The sequence below is a fragment of the Haliaeetus albicilla genome, chromosome 4 (assembly GCF_947461875.1).
Source record: "Haliaeetus albicilla chromosome 4, bHalAlb1.1, whole genome shotgun sequence".
NCBI classification, from domain to species: domain Eukaryota; kingdom Metazoa; phylum Chordata; class Aves; order Accipitriformes; family Accipitridae; genus Haliaeetus; species Haliaeetus albicilla.
In genome coordinates this window covers 14,915,437-14,931,930 of record NC_091486.1, presented here as the reverse complement: position 1 = coordinate 14,931,930, position 16,494 = coordinate 14,915,437, and the positions used below count along the sequence as shown (strand labels likewise).

The 16,494-nt window shown below is 35.0% G+C and overlaps 1 protein-coding gene across 8 annotated transcripts in view; it reads left to right on the top strand.

Annotated features, from left to right (window-relative positions):
• PTPN4 (protein tyrosine phosphatase non-receptor type 4) overlaps positions 1-16,494 on the top strand; it is a 122,162-nt gene that overhangs the window by 53,652 nt on the left and 52,016 nt on the right. For 6 of the 8 annotated variants that reach the window (XR_011324298.1, XM_069781045.1, XM_069781043.1 and 3 more), the window contains 8 exons: positions 940-982; positions 1,080-1,158; positions 5,109-5,153; positions 5,410-5,462; positions 7,672-7,792; positions 8,914-9,001; positions 10,128-10,216; positions 16,326-16,389. Coding sequence is in view for 7 of the 8 variants with exons in the window: in XM_069781045.1 (XP_069637146.1) it covers positions 940-982; positions 1,080-1,158; positions 5,109-5,153; positions 5,410-5,462; positions 7,672-7,792; positions 8,914-9,001; positions 10,128-10,216; positions 16,326-16,389 (582 nt within the window). In the remaining variant the exon portion in view is untranslated. Of the gene's footprint in view, positions 1-939; positions 993-1,079; positions 1,159-1,317; positions 1,488-5,108; positions 5,154-5,409; positions 5,463-7,671; positions 7,793-8,913; positions 9,002-10,127; positions 10,217-16,325; positions 16,390-16,494 lie in introns of those variants that run through there. The other 2 variants (XM_069781047.1, XM_069781048.1) reach the window with 2 other exon arrangements.

The window sequence follows — 16,494 nt, the reverse complement described above, 5'->3', positions numbered from 1 at the left end:
AAATGTGAGGTAGCTACATGCCATACAGGTTAGGTCTTTGTCAGTTCATAGGAACTGTGGACATATTAACCATTTCCTGAGGCTTGTGGGCTTGCATTGCAAGGCAGGATGAGGAATTGTAAGTCTATCTTTGTTATAAATACTGTTCAAGTTAATTGAACTATGTTGGTATGTGCAGAGTCTGCTGGGTTGCTCATGGGGAGTGGTTTATACAATTTGTAGGGCTTTCCAGAGAACCATACCTCTATCTGAAATCTGCAGTGCTGCTTTTGTAAAGATCTGTCTGTACTTCCCCACAGCAGTGTTCTCCCGTAGAGACAATCAAGATTGGGTGCTGTTTGGTAAAATTGCTTTGTAGTCCTTAATCCAGTAGGCTGAGCGCTGAGCCTCTGGTTTACAAGATTCCAATTAGCGACTTACCAGAAATGATACTCAGGCTGACAATTTGAAGAGAATCTGTGAGCCAGTGGGATCACTCCCTGGATGTGTCAGGCCTACAAAAGGCAGGGTCAAAAGTACGGGAACTACTTCTGAATTGGTATATTAGCCTGCTTATAGCTCATCACTGCCACAGTTAGTTCACCTTAGATAATCAGTTTAAAAAGGAGCTGAAGATTGTTAAACACACCATAATTGAGTTCTAACCTCTCTCAGGCTCATGTGACAATTGTAGAACCAAGTCATAGTTGAGTTAGTACTGTAAGAGATAGATATCTGGACAACAGAGGTTAATCTCAGGGAAAGAAGAACAATAGCAACTGTTGATCATAATGTTGGTGTCTTTCTAGAATCAGTAACAAGACTTTGTACTCCAGTAAGACAGTTTGGTAAAAGACCAAGTAAAAAGTAATAGAAAAGCAACAGTTTCTTGATGTATAAGGCTGTAATTTGTACTTTTTTGTTTCTCTAAAGTTGGTGTTACAATTTGTCTCTTTCCAGAGGTGGTTGGATCCAAACAAACCAATCAGGAAACAATTAAAAAGTGAGTACATGTATGTATTTGGTCAATTCATATATCATTATTATGCTGTTTTTCCAAGGTACTCGGATTAATTAGAAATAACTTTTCTTGACCATAGGAGGATCTCCTCACAGTTTGAACTTCAGAGTTAAGTTTTTCGTAACTGACCCAAACAAGCTACAAGAAGAATATACAAGGTAGGTCTAGTTAATTTATCAATAAAACTTTTTTCTAGAAGGCTTATGTTTAAGGGGATAAGAATGATTAATTTTTTTTAAGGTATAACATGGAAATTTTCTTGTAATTAATTTTTGTGTTGTATGTGCAAGCCTCTAATTTTTGCCTAATAATTACAGATATGAACTATGCAGTTGCACCAAATCAATATAACAAAAAGCTTCTGTGAATAAATTTACAAATTTATATGCAAAGTGAAGTAACTACATGAAGAAAATACTACCAAGTAGAAACAGAAAAGGGAAAATAGAGAAGAGAGGAAAAACTTAATGCCACTATTTACCAATGAGTACAAATTTAATTTTATCCTTACTTGTGTTCTCCTTTGTGGTTAAAAAATTCCTGAGCTTTCTGCGTTTTTTTTAATTTCCACCCCCCCACCCCCCACCCCCCACCCTCCCCCAGTTTTCTGCTTGGCACTAATAAAATTAATCTGTTTGTATGGTTGTAGTCCTAGCTTGAAGCATGTAAGCTTATTTTGATAGCAATGTGTTGAAGTCTGTTGAAGAAAATGCTCAGTGTGAATCAAGATAGGAGGCTTGTGAGTTGCAAATAGTCCCTGAAGAAATGCCTCAAATTTTCAGTATTCTTAATTAGTTCTGGTCCTCTATGTAAGTGGCATGATTTGACAGATTGGAATTTTTGGATGCCAGCTGTTCTGAAGACAAGGCAGCCCCATTCGAAAAACAGTATCTAAATTATTAAGGATAGCTTTAGAAACCTAAGTACCAAAACTGTGAAAATTTGAGTCCATGTTTGTTTATAATTTCTTTCGATTTGTCATATTTTGGACAAAATTTTACACACAACTATGCAGACAGAATTTACTAAAATGAGTCCCAGAGATCCTGGATCAGGCTTTGTTTTATTGAAATATTTACTCTAGGAAAATTTGGCAATTTACTACATCAGAATAATGAAAAATGTGTTATTTGAATTAAAGGACTGTAATATTCCTAAGGAGATGGAAAAAACAGTAAATGTTGATCAGTATGAAGTAAACAGTAAAGAAAATAGAGAACAGTTTACTTTAAATGTTACCCTGTAAATACAAAGCTATAAATACAGCATCCTTTTAGATGAGAAATAATGTACGATTGCTTTATCAAGGTCAGCTCTGCCATTTTTGCTAATAGACCTAATTGCCCCTGAGAAAACTCACTTGTATTTGGAATTGTTATAAGGAGAGAGTTATTATCCGTGGGGTATTTTGGAGGGCAGTTAGGATGCCATGTCACAAATATGGGCTCCTTTCGTGTAATCAATATTCCCCCCTAAAAAAAAGAAAGGAAACAAAGCACAAACTTCTGACAATTCCAGCTCAAGCTGAGACTTTTCAAAGGTGCTCAGTTTTTATAAACTTAATGAAACAGAGGAATGACTTGATATATGAGGCAGTATGAATAGACATCAGGGGAAGGTTCGGCACAAGCTTGTGTCTTACTAGACCTCAGCGAATTCATGTGAGGGAGGCAGGTTATGAATGTGCCAGGTCAGGAAAGGTCAGCAGGAGCTCACCTTGTGTTGGAGAGTTTAGCTTTACGAACTTGTATTGGTAGGAAATGAAGCTTCATTAGTTCTGCTCATGACAGAAGGACTTGCTTATTAATGTTCACTCCCGTTAGCACAATTCTGTCTTACCCTTTTCTAGATGTATCTATATAAGGAAGATGAAAATATTCTAATGCAATGCCACCTTCATTGTTTTAGCTGAGTTTGTTGTGCAGGCTTTTTCAGATCTACCTTGCTAAAGTTTCTGTTGATTTCCCATTTTGCTCAACAATATGCGAGTCTTAAGTGTTCAAACTGGGATGGTTAGCTAACAAGCCATAACTTCACTGTTTGCTGAAAACAGTGGACAGAAAATGAACTCTGCTTAGTGTTTCTTAATCATGAGGTCCCTTAAGTACCATGGAATCTCTCTGATAAAGCATTACACCAAAAAAAGTAAAATAAAATGAAGGTGCAGCTGCACATACAGAATGTTTTTGTCCTACGTTTTTGCAGCCATAAATGTAAACAGGAAAAATAGGAAAAATTGATTTGTTCACTAAATTTGTGAAGAGATACTCAAGCTAAGCATGTGAAGCATATACTTTTAATATATAACTTGTCATTTATTGCTTTTTTTAACAGGTAAAGAAATTTTGCTTTATCTGTCTCTTTTTTGGTTTCAGTATGCATTTTAAGGTGGAAAACCAAAAAGTATTTTGAGGTCTTTAAAGCCTGGCTAATGTCTCAGTTTTAACTTCTTGAGGTTAATACGTTAAACTAAGCTTCTTGCCATTCTGGTCAGTTAAAGAACCTCTAGATGGTTTTGTAGGAGTTGAGCACATGGGCTAACATCTTTGCTTGTTAGTTTGCAAGTGTTTTCCCTCATTTTCTTTCAAACACAGAATGTTTTACATTTCCACTATATTTAGCTTGTAAATGATTGGATTTCTGTGTGTGTATTTGTAAATGTTTGTGGAAGTCTTTAAAGTTGTAGTTAATCCACTTTCTGAAGACTACACAATTATAAGAAGTCCTGTGTAATAAAGTGATGTATTTTGTTTTTAATTTCTTTGTGCAAGTTAATATTGGGAAATATTTAATGCTTGGTTTCAGTTGAACTCAGGTGGTTTTCATAAGTAATTTTGATGAGTGTTGATAATGAATGGGTATGGCTGACTCTACTTTCGAATCAGAACTACAGGAAGGAAACCAGATGATTTTTATAATAATAATAATAGTGTAGGAGGTCCCAAAACAGAATAAATTTGTAAGAAAGCAGGAATGATGTTTAAATTTTCCACTCAGTGAAACTTTTTTTTTTAAATGAAAAGGCATTAGATAGAGCCTAAATTCTACAGCTGCCTTTATGCTATGTTATAAGGGGTTTTTGCTGAAACTTTAAGCTTGTGCTAACATCTTGCCATCTCAGTAAGTCTTGTTTATTACCCCACTTCAATCTCTGTGTCAGTGGAGGCTTGCCACTTGATATAAACATTTATACTTCTTTGAAATTATTTAAAACCTTTGAGTGAAATAATGAAGAGACTAAATTGAGTGAACAAAGGATTGATTCTGAGACGTTAAAAAATATTTGGGCTCTGTTGGAGAAAAAAAGGAAGTAATTTAGAGGGAAATCTGTTTGCAGTTTCAGGTTTGTTGGGATTTTTAAGTCACAGTGTTCCCGCTGCCACTGTTTGGTGGGAAGTAGTTCTTGTTTTAAAGTGTTCATCTACTCCTTTTGCTGTTTCCATCTCCTTCCTGACTTGCAATAGTGGCTATGGGAAGACTAGATGAATTTCTAAAACAAGCTTTTCTCACATCATAATTAAAGAAAACTTTAGAAGTTCAAGGGAAGTCAGTCAGAAGGTGTTTGACATAATAGAATCCATAACTTCTATTTAAGAATGTAACTCCAAAATACTAAGAGTAATTGTTTTAATTTAAATGAAAGCAGGGTAATATCAATACGCAATGAGAATAAATCAGTTTTATCTACCTGGAGTACAAATCATTCTTATTAAGGTACCTCCATACACAGATGCAAACTTCAACTTTTGGCTGCCATATTGAATAGTTCTGTTGTTCACATTCATCATGAAGGCACTTCTTTTTACTTCTTTTAAACTTTAAGTGCAACATAAATACTGGAAAATAAAGCAGGTAGAATGTGAAAATTGCAGCCTTTTAGTAAAATATAATGTATAACTTCATAGCCTGTAACTAGTTTAATTTACAAAGTTGTATTATTATTTTACTAATCACAGTTTAATTTCTTTCCCATAGTTTAAGAAATAGCATGCAAAATGTAAAGTTTTACTTTTGCACTAACTGAAAGCAAATGCATTAAATTGATGAAAAATTATTAAATAATTTTATTTTTAATTATAGTGTTTTTTTGTTTGTTTCTCTAAATAAGGTACCAGTATTTTTTGCAAATTAAACAGGACATTCTTACTGGAAGGTAAGACATTTTTGTTGTGTTAAACATTAAATGCAACTTTGGTTGAGAAAAAGTTAATGGTAGGGGATTTTACCTGCAAAAATAAAAATGTATTTAATTTAAAATAAATTACTGTTTATGCAAGTAGAAGTGTTTATAATAATTATCTGTCCAGTTTGTTCATAGACTATGAAAGATTAGGCTTTTCAAAATAACTGAATTTCATATGAAATATCTAATTTTATTTATTTCTCATTTTAAAAACAAAACAAAACAGATTGCCCTGTCCTTATAATACTGCTGCTCTTTTGGCTTCCTATGCTGTTCAATGTAAGTATAATTAGTATTCATTTACATGTTAGTACTGAAATATATAAAAAGTAGTATTGATGAATTTCTAAACAGTGTAGTTTGTATGGCGTTATATTGTGATGTATGTGGACATGATGCTACTTCTCTCACAATTAAGGAAATATGGTCAGTTGGTTTTTCTCCCCCAGCCTGTTTTGCTGAATTAGAAGCGGAAAAAATACTGGTAACGCTCTCTGCTTTCCTTCTTTAATCCCGTGCAGTTAAAAAACCCCAAAACAACCCTCTTGTATTTCTCTGTATTCTGAAGTGTGGGGTTAGTTTGTTTTTTCTTGAGGATGATACTAAAGCATTTTTTAGACAAACGTTTTTAACATACCATACAGTGAGCCTCCAAGGAGGTGTGGAAAAGAGAATTCTCCTCTTATCTGGCCAAAAAGTTCAATACCCACGTCGTCAATTTTAAGTCATCCAGTGAGTAGATAAGTCCTGAAGACTGAAATTTAGTCCTCTTCCTCTCTCTCCATTTTCCTTCATAAACTTAAATTGTTCGGTGGAAAAAAAAACCCACAACAACCAAGCGACTAAGAGATTGTTCAGCACTTAGTTCTTGAAGTTTGATTGTCAGAAATTCAGTTTTATAAGCAATCCTGATATATCGATCTATATTCATGTGTTTTTCTGCTATTAAAGATACTTACATCTACATTTAGTACTATGTGTACTTTGTACATTTCAGACAAATAGTGTCCATGTTAATCTTTTCTGGGAAAAAACATATGGTAATGTTAATGTAATATTTTATGCATAGTTTTGATAAGTGTTCACCTTTTTCCAGATGAATCAATAGAGCAGTTTCTCTTAAACAAAACTCCCAAACGCCAGCTATTTGGAAATAGATATGTACTGCAAGTGCTGTCATGCCATAGGGATTTGCCTTAGAAGAGGTGAAGCGTTTGGTAATGAAGCAGGCACTATGAAGTTTATAACATTTTAAGCTTTTAAGAATGCAGTATGTTTATTTTTCATACGTTGTAGAAGTGGTGGGTATGCACAGTGCATTGTAGTTACATTTATATATGAGATCCTGCTGCCCTTAAGTTCTTCAGTGTGCAGACCTCTGTCTAATGATTTTCTGTGCATGCCTATTACTAAACTCACTCTGGGTTTAGCTCTTGGGATTCTTCATAAATGTAGATGAATAGCAGATGCAGATCTCAGACAGTCCTGTATTCTCTGTAGTGGATTTTAGCAAGGCATGCACTCTGTTATGAAACCTGGTCCTATTTTCCAATTTTTAAATTATTTAAAATAGGATCTGTTTCTGGTGATGCAAGTGGCCCCGACTTCTTTCCTACCTTCCCTTCCCTTGCTTATCTTTCTGCTCCATGAGTGCCTTCACCCCTCTTATCAATTCTTCCATGGCCCATAAAAGTGTCAGTAGGCCAGCACAGGACTCCGCGTCTAGCTGGGTTGCTGTGAACTTTCCAGTTTTCACGTGTTAGGTTACTTCTCTGTCACTGTAGTTCTCTTACATGGATTGCAGATATTTAAAGGTGATTTTTTTTGGATTATAGTTAGAAAGCCTCAAAGCCTGTATTTTTAGCAAATGTTGTTTGTACGTTTTTTTTATTCCGACAATAAATGTGATTTTAATTTATTTCCTGTAATTTTAAGAAAGTGGTAGAAATTATGTAAATGCACTTTTTAGTAGTTTCAAGTGAAGTAGTTTCAATGTAGGTGTATGTATGTGTACATTTTTTCCATACACACAACTGAATGTGGAAAAAAATATTTTTCTAATGCTTCTGAATATATCTTGGTACGGTATCAGTTGATGGGTTTTGCAGATCTTAATGAAGAAATAGCAGTTGTAGGGTTAAAAATATATATATTGTATAATCACATGAAAGCCAGCAAAGGTAAAGTAAAAAAAAATTTAAAAAAACACCTTGAAGTATATTATTTAGTGCTAGCCATTATGACAGCATTTATGAATTAGTTTGTGTATTAAAAATTAAACACTTTTAAAACTTCCTTCATAAGTACCTACTCAAAGCTCTATTTAAATGGTCTCCATGGTATTCACTGAGAATGTTTATTCGAAAGGGAAAAGGGGAGTTCAAATGTCTTCTCTATTTTTGTTTGCATAGATCATAAAGTATGTGGGAGCAGACTCTTGTGAAGATACATCAGTGATAAACAATAACCTCTCTTTTTAATATTTTAGCCGAGCTGGGAGACTACAACCATTCAGAAAACTTGCCAGGCTACCTCTCAGACTATTCTTTCATCCCTAGCCAGCCTCAAGACTTTGAAAAAGAAATAGCAAAATTACATCAGCAGCACATGTAAGGATTTATAGCAGAAGATATTGACTGACTTTGTCAAATCCTGACTGCTGGTGCTGTGCTATTATGTAAAAAAATGAGTATTTTGTCTTAAAGGTTTCTGAGTTTTTTTGTTGTTTTCTTTTAAGAGTACGTTTAATGTGATTTTTTTTTTTTTTTGGTAGATTGTCTGTATAGTAAGTACCATTGATACTCTGCACAGATAGAATATCTATGACAGAATGTCAGGGAAAATAAGTCAAAAAATTAATATCTTAAAGGTACACTGAAAACAGTATTTGTGTATATTACATAAGATACTAACTTAGCAGGATGTAATTTCTTTAAGAGTTTTTTTCAGTCTTTGAGTACGCTTTGAGCATAAAGGCTTTGTTTTCATGGTGCTCTCACCAATAAACAAGAGTTACTTTAGAAGTAACAAAGTCCTTTTCTTCAATATCTGTTCTTTTCTGTGTGCAAGTCTGTGACCTTTTACTAAAGAGGAAAAGGCAATGAAGCAATGGAAAATATTTTTTTTTCAGTGTGTAACATTGTGGTACTTTTTCAGTGATGGTTCCTTGGTATTTTAGAACATAAGTGCTTTTTGTTACAGTTAAATGTAACAAAATGTAAGCTATATTTACAAAAACATTTGCTTAATTCGGGCATGTTGTTGGCTTTAGAAACTGCTGAATGTTACTTTATATTTCAGTCAATGGCTTAGCAAATTCTGTTAGGTAGGGTAAAGGAATTATAATGAGTTGATGGTAATTTAAACTTTAAGGGTAAGCCTTGGAGAGAAATTGCTGTTACCAATAAAAAATGCAGGACTGCAAAAGTAATTTCCAGATTCTAGAGCTCCACAGACGTTTAAATGGTACAGTGCATTAGATATAAAATGTGTGTGTTTGCAAGCTGCCTTGTGGGTTCTTGTCAAGACTTTGTCTATGTGGAAGCACAAGGTTGTTTTCCTGTTAAAATTTTTGAATTACAGCGTGTTTATGGTGAGAAAGGAAATTCAGATGTCAGGGTGGGGGTAGAAGTAGCAAAATGAATGCAGATTTTCTGTTTGAGCTCACTAGGGAGCCTGATGTGGGAGGTTATGTTAGAATGTTTCTTCTGATTTAGCTTCTTTTTTTCAGAGGGTTGTCTCCTGCAGAAGCAGAGTTCAATTATCTCAATACAGCACGTACCTTAGAACTTTATGGAGTTGAGTTGCACTATGCAAGGGTAAGTTTGGATGAACTAGTATTGTAATGTAAAAATGGATTCCTCTGAGATTTATGGAAAAATAAATATTTATTTTTAGTAAGCCTTCCTGGCTGCTGCTTACAAGAGAAAAAAAGAAAATAATGTTGTTTTACTAGGTGCCTAACTGTGATTTACCAATTTCAATAGCCACTGTTTCACTCTAGTGATGGTATTTCTTTGCTTAAATTTGGGCTTAGTTATATCTTTGTTATTCACGTTGAGCCTTGTTGGCCTGAACACCATGTTTTAAGTCTGTCAGCTTCGAAAAATATTTAATTTGGTTCCAATTAGAACCAAATTATAAATCATTATATAATATGAACTGTTAATGTAAGGTGAGTGTACTATAATTGGATACAGCATCAGTTTTATCAGGTAAAGCAAGTAGCTCAAGGTCTTGACTCAAATGATCTTAACCTGTCAGTAGAGTGCTACCATTTCTGCAAAGCCTCTGAATGTATTTTTTAGTAACTAAGACACCTCTGGTTTTTTTAAATATTCTTGTCCTACTCCCTAAGGCTAGAGGAACTTGCAGTAGAATTTGAAATGTACCCCACTTCACTGCTCTCTGTGTCCTGCTGTTGCACACATATTGAGAGATCTATAGCAGGTGTTTGATTAAGAGTGCAAAGATATTTCAAGAAAAATGTGCTTTTTAAATATGCTTACAATATTGTTTGTTTTAGAATCTCATCTCTCTGTGTTCTGAGATTGCAATTTCCTTTCAGGTAGGAATTTAAGTTGCTGTTTGCTTTTAGTGTAGCAAACATCAAGCCAGTCTATTAGTGCTGTTATTTGTAATAAACTGCTAGAATACTCCGTGTATTTCTTCGAAGTTGGTGGAACACAGAACATCTAACTTAAGAAATTAAAATTCTGTGGTAGCTTATAAAGAACTTGCAGCAAACATTTGGGCTTGTCCTAAAGAGGAATGAATAATTTAATTCTTTCTTGTCTTATTAAAAAACATTTCCTTCCATGATAATTAAGATCTGTTTTACTATGGTATTTGTGTATTAAGAGAGAGAGAGATGAGAATGAATATATATGAGGTTTCAAAGATATTTTTATTGTTCTTCAAGTAATTTTCTCTTTTCTTTTAAAGGATCAGAGTAACAATGAAATAATGATTGGAGTGATGTCAGGTGGAATACTGATTTTTAAGAACAGAGTACGAATTAACACCTTTCAGTGGTAAGGACAGCTGTTTAAGCTAATTTTTTTGTTTGGTATTTCAAAACATATTTTTACCACTACCAGTGTCAATAAGCTTTAAAAAGGACTGAAACTTAGTTGTAGCATATCAAGTTGAAATGATTTACCTCATGCTATGCTATGGCTAATTTTATGATGGAATTTTGTCCTGTTCTGCATGCTGTGCTGTTAAATGAGTGTGGTGCAAATTATAATGAATTTTAATACATTTTTTCTTCAGGAGTTTGTAAGTGTACTTTGTGTTTAATTAACTATATAGCCAGGTCCAGTGTTATGGTCTAATAAGTCTTTAAAGAGACAACTGAACTAAAAAATATTACCTGTAGAGTGATTGCTCTTATCTGTTTTGTCACATATAACTTAATTGCACTGAGTGTGTTAAATTTAATGTAGGTATGGCACTTGAGGATAACTGAGGTGGAGCATTCAGGATATGGTCATCTTTTCATCCATAGATAACCATTTTCATGATAAGGATCAAAAAGGTGCATTTATTGCAGAAAATGCTGTCGTTTATTTCTCCTCTTAACTAAAATAGTTTTTAGAGCTGTTCTGTAAACATGGAGTTATCATCATTAAATATGATACTCTAGTTACCAGTCATCTTAACTTGGGATCCTGTTCTTACTTATTCATATAAGAAGGGAAAAGATCCAAGAGAAATCCTGTTCTGGACTATAACTTCTATAGCGCTGTATGGAAGTGCTCTTATGTCACCTTCCCCAATGCTTTTTTTAGTTCCCTCAGAAGTAACCTTCCTTTGGTTTGCTTTGCCTGCTTGGAATCCACTTAGACAGCCTTACTACATATGTCGTTGAGTATGCTATAACAGCATTCTGAGTGGGCAAAGTCAGCCATATAAAATTATCATCATAGACATTAGTCTACCAGGCACAAAAGCTGTTCGCTCTAGAAAAATGATGAAAAGTTTTGCGTTTTCATTTGCTACTGATTTTGGATTTTCATTTGCTACTGTTATGTGTGCTTGGGCAATGCAGCTCTGGACTTTTCTAAAGTTCTTGGCTGGTCTGTCATCTTCATATAAACAGATTAAATTGATTACCACAACTGAAACTAGAAGAACTTTTCTCTGAATTCAAGCTGATACAGGCAGTTGAAATCCTTGGGGTTTTGTTGTTTTTTGTTAGCACAGGGTAAGATCCATTACCTATAATCAGTGACATGCTTTCACTTAGTAGGCTCCCTTGCAGAGATTCAAGATGTTAATCACAGTCTTGATCTTTCCCGCAACCCAGTGAATTTCTAAGATATTCTTGTTTTCTGCGCTAAGCTTAGTCTAAAGTTTTGTTGTAGGATGTTACGTATTCTGTGGTTTACCATGTTGGGAAACAGTGTGAATGGTCACATTTTAGTAGATTTTCGAAGAGAAAGAAAAAATAAAGCTATGACATAAGTGTTATCCACAGCCAGATACAATTGAACATGGTAAACGTTTTGCTTGTAAGCATTCAAAGAAAAGTAAGCCTGAGGCAATTACGGGGCATGTAAATTTTCAGTCTCCATGGTTAGTTGGGTAAATTAAAACTGGATTTTACAATGATAAATCTGGAATTACTGTACTAGTCAGTCAGACCTGCGTTTATAATAGTGACACATTCTAAGAAATTTATCCTTCATCTGGTAAGAGTTTTGAAGTGTTAGAGCCATTTCTGGGTTAAGGCTGCTTTATAAATGCAATGCTGTAATAATCAGGAAGGTTTTAATTCAGGCTGCTTTTACTGCTGTTATTTTTGGGCAAACAGTAGTAGCAGAAATAGGTTCTATAAAACACACTGGTAAATTACTGAGTATGTACAATATAAGTCATAATTAAGCTACATGTCCATGCTGGAAGCTAAAGGTTTCTGTGAGCTCTGCTTCATATTGTTTACATGCCAGGGATGTTGACCTAAATTCTTAGTTAGGTTTTTGTGTGTGTGTAATTACCTGAACAGTTCTTTGTATTCAGCCATATCAGCTGACATCAGGGATATTGATTTCTTCCTGTGAAGACTGTAGTACCAACATAATTGGTCTTTAAAAAACCACAATGAACAACTGTCCCTGTCCCCTGTCCCCGTCCCCCCCCCCCCCATTCGTCCTATTATGGGCTTGCTTTTGCTATGAGTAAGGATCTGAAATGTCAGTTCTCACAATATAGCTCAATAGTAGACCTATTACCTTTCCGTTTTATCCATAGTCATGCAGCTGCTCCAGTGACACTAGTACTGATACTTTTTCTTCTTGCTTCCACTTATTCTTGCTCTTGTGCAACTGGAGCTGTGTAATGTCTTCTCAGTGCTTTATGGCTATAGTGAATGTTTAGTTATCACTTTTCAGTACTCCTGAGCTGAGTTTTGAGACAAGCAAGAGGATAGACGTGCATGTATGTGGGAAGAAATAGAGGTGTAACTGTATTGCTCAGAGAAGAATCAAGTAAAATGTCTCTGCCCTCTCCCTCTTAATTTGGTATTATATCTAAATTGCATATTATAAACCTTATGATCGTGGGGAGAAACGAAACAGGAGGGAATGAGGCAAAACAAAGGAGACTGCCTTTTATCCAGTGTGTCCTAACTTGCTATTCCTGTACTGTGGGTAATTCCTCTCTTTGCCAAACTGTGCTACCAGGCACAGAGACCTGGGAATCCAGGAAGTAGATCTTGCCCTCGAAGACCAAAGAAGAGCACTGAGTACCTCAACCTCTCCTTTGTTACTAGATCACTTGTTCAGCAGTGGAGACGCGCTTTCCTTTGCCTCTCTTTTGCAGTCGATGTAACCCTGGAAAGCTTTGTTGCTTTTCGCATGCGTTGCCAGTTGCGACTGCAGTTGCACTTTGGATTTCCCAGTTCTATTCCTGAATGTCTAGGTAGTACTTCTGTGTTCCTCCTTGGTCTTCTGGTCCTGCTTCCACATCCTGTATGCTTTCATTTGTGTTTGAGCTCAGTCAGCAGTTCTGAGATAATCCAAGTTGGCCTCCTCTCATGCTTGCTTGTTTTCTAGCACGTCAAGATTGTTCTGGATTGAGAAGACTGTCCTTTAAGATTGGCCACCTCTCCTCAGTTCCTGTGCCCCAAAAGGCAGCTTCCAAGGGATTTTGCCTACCAGAGCTCTGAGCAAGCTGGAGTTCCTTCTCCTGAACTCCAGGGTGGTTTAGTCTGCTGCATCCTTCCTCACTTCCCTCAGGATATTTAGCTTCACCATCTCACAGCTGCTAGAGCCAAGTTTGTCTTTGACTACTGAATCTGGACAGTCCTTCCCTGTTTGTGAGTTGTGCTGCCAAGAGCATCCTCCTTAGCTGACCAGTCCAGAACCTGTGTCAAAGAAGTCTTGGTCGAGAAATTTGCTGGATCGCTTGTGTCCTGCCTTATCACCCTCCTGGCAAGGGTTGGGGTGGTAAAGTCCTTAGTGAGAACCAGGGCTTAATATCATGAGACTCCTTCCACATGTTTGAGTACAGTTCTCACTTTAGACTAGGACTTTTAAATATCTCTTCATTTAAAAAGATACCTCTTAGGATTTAGGATGTCTGAGATGACTGGAGACTGGAAAATCATACCAGTAAAATACTATTGATGCCTACCTGTTCTTACAGTTTTCCTTGGAGATGCACCGTTGCTGACAGTCAGAGAAAGGAAGCATAAGCAGATAGGCCTTTTGCTTTGGCCGTTTATGGATATTCTTATTTAATGACTAGCAGGATATTAGCAGTGCATATGAACTCTCTCTTATCTGCTGTATTTTTTGAAAATAGCTGAGATTCAGCTTTGCTGAGTCATTTCTTTGTACTTGGAATGGTGACTCTTACGAGTTGAGTTAGACCTTATTGGCTAATGTTGCAAACGGTTTCAGGCTTAAAAGGCAGCTGACCTCGCTCTGCCCAAATTATGGGGTGAGATTAAAAAACAGTGTGTATAGCTTTCATCCTTATTCTCCTTGAGTCTGTAAATCACCAAAGGCAGTGATTTCTTTAGCAGAAGAGGGGAAAAAAAGAAAAAGAGTAAAAGGTGGTAGAATGTTTTTATAAATGGAATAATTTTGATTTATTTTCAGTTTTTTCTTGGCATGCTAAACGACAATGATAACGTTGTAGAGTGTGTGCAGTTTAGTTTTTAGAAGAGGTATATATTAAAATGTTCTTTTAATTGCCCTGTAGCCCAAAATTTTAGAAAATTAATCATAACATACTTCTGGTTAACTACAGTCTAATAAAACTTTTTTTCTGTTTTTCCACACTCAGACTGCTATAATCACTAGTGTCTATCCCATCCAGCAAATTTAGGACCCATCCCTAATTATTCTTAAGCAGTTGTTTGTCACACAAGGTGCTAAGAAAATTGCCGCATTGCCAATGGAATAATGTGATTTCAGTAGATAAGTTATAACCCCCTTTATAGTTTCTAATCCTTGAGAAACGAACTTCAATAGCAACAATTCATTAAGAATTGGGAAAAAAAAAAAGACAAAGTTATAGCTGCTGGTTTTGTTTTTTTTTTTTAACTAATGGCAAAGCTAGGAAAGAAAAAAGAAATGGGAAAAGATTTAAATAAGCATAATTTAAAGGCTAATATTCACAGACTCCCTTTATGTTATTGGAGATAGAAACTTTCTCAACAAATTAGGACATCTGAGTTAGGTTTCTGCTCTGAATAATCCCCTGGAGAAAAATGTCCCAATTTGATTTAGCTAAGAAGATAATTTCTATATACAGATATCTAACTTAGGTGTCTGTTAATGTTTTGCTTCTCTTCCTTTCTAGCCTAGAAGGGTTTTTTATTCAACAAGGGGATTAATATGCAAGTAGTAATTCCAGTCACTACTGAGGTCCCTGTATATTCTTCATGAATAAGTTTATCTCAAAAGTTGTAGCACTATCTTCACTGACCTTTTTGTTTTGTTTTCTTGGTTTTGGGTTTATTGTAAATTTGGGGGTTTTTTTCTTTCTTTCTTTTGTAGCTTTCCCAAGCCAATATAATAACTTGAAGTACAGGGACCATCAGAGGCGACAGTTCAGATTAGTAAGGGTGCTCTGTGTAAACATGCTGTGTAAAATGTTGATTGTAACCCATGAAGTTTTGCTGTTTAATTTCCCACAAGTTAACTCTGTGATCTTTGAGTTTCATGAGAATTGTCAGCAAAATCTTTTTTGAGTGAGATGGCATTTGAATTTAGTGTTCTACGGTTTGCAGTATTGTATCTGTTGTTCCTTTTCAAAGTCACAGAAGTTACTGGGGTTTTTTTCTTGTTAAAATGGTAACCTTGCTTTTATTCTTGACCAAAATAATATTCCTGTATATTTAGTAAAGGATGTGCCACTATCCTAGTATTGCATTTCTTTGAAAAATTATATCATTAGATTGTGATGGAAATATGGCCTGTCTCTTCCCATTTAGCATAACTAGCATTGTAGTCACCATCCAAAATTGTCTGGAATTACTGTCAGCATCTTGTATGTTTATAGATAACCTGCAAGATGTAAAGATCTGTAGGCTGATTTTTCCCTATCGTGATATTTTAAATGTTTTTTCCTCCTCATAGTGTGATAATTTTTTGTTTTGTTTTGTTTTTTAACTTTATAAATACCAAGATCACAAGTCCTTATCTCCATGTTTGTATCTTGTCTTATCTATTTTGCTAAAACAAGTTCTGGTTATATTTAAAGACATGTAATAACATAGCGAAAGAATGTCTTTCAGGAATAAGGTGAAGTTCAATGTATGTTTTCATATTCTAAGGGATAATGAAAGCAGTTGCACAAAAGAGAACATCTGGTTGGAATGACCTGGGGATAGAATAGCTCTTTGGACTTTGGAACTGGGAAAAGATACTTAAATTAGCAACTGCTTTGGGTTTAGGATGGAAACAAATGAATTTGATAGATAACATAAATATATGGCTCATAAATTTAAAATTATACAAGCAATTTTATATAATCTTTGACATCTTGTTTTTTGTCTATGGAAATTTCATGGAAATGAAGTGAAACCTGTTCTCTCTAGAAAGTATATTTTAAGTAGGTTTCTTTAAGCCTTTAACCACGATTCAGTATACTAAATGTTTAAATATTGTGATTTTATTTTTCATTTAGGTTGAAGATTGTAAAAATTTCTTTTAAGTGCAAACAGTTTTTTATTCAACTTAGGAAAGAATTGGTGAGTACTGTTTTAAATATTATCTCAAAAAATGAGAGCAATGAAATTTCTCCATACTGCATGTCTGATTATACTGGCTTATATTATTTTGATTCTTGCCTTTAT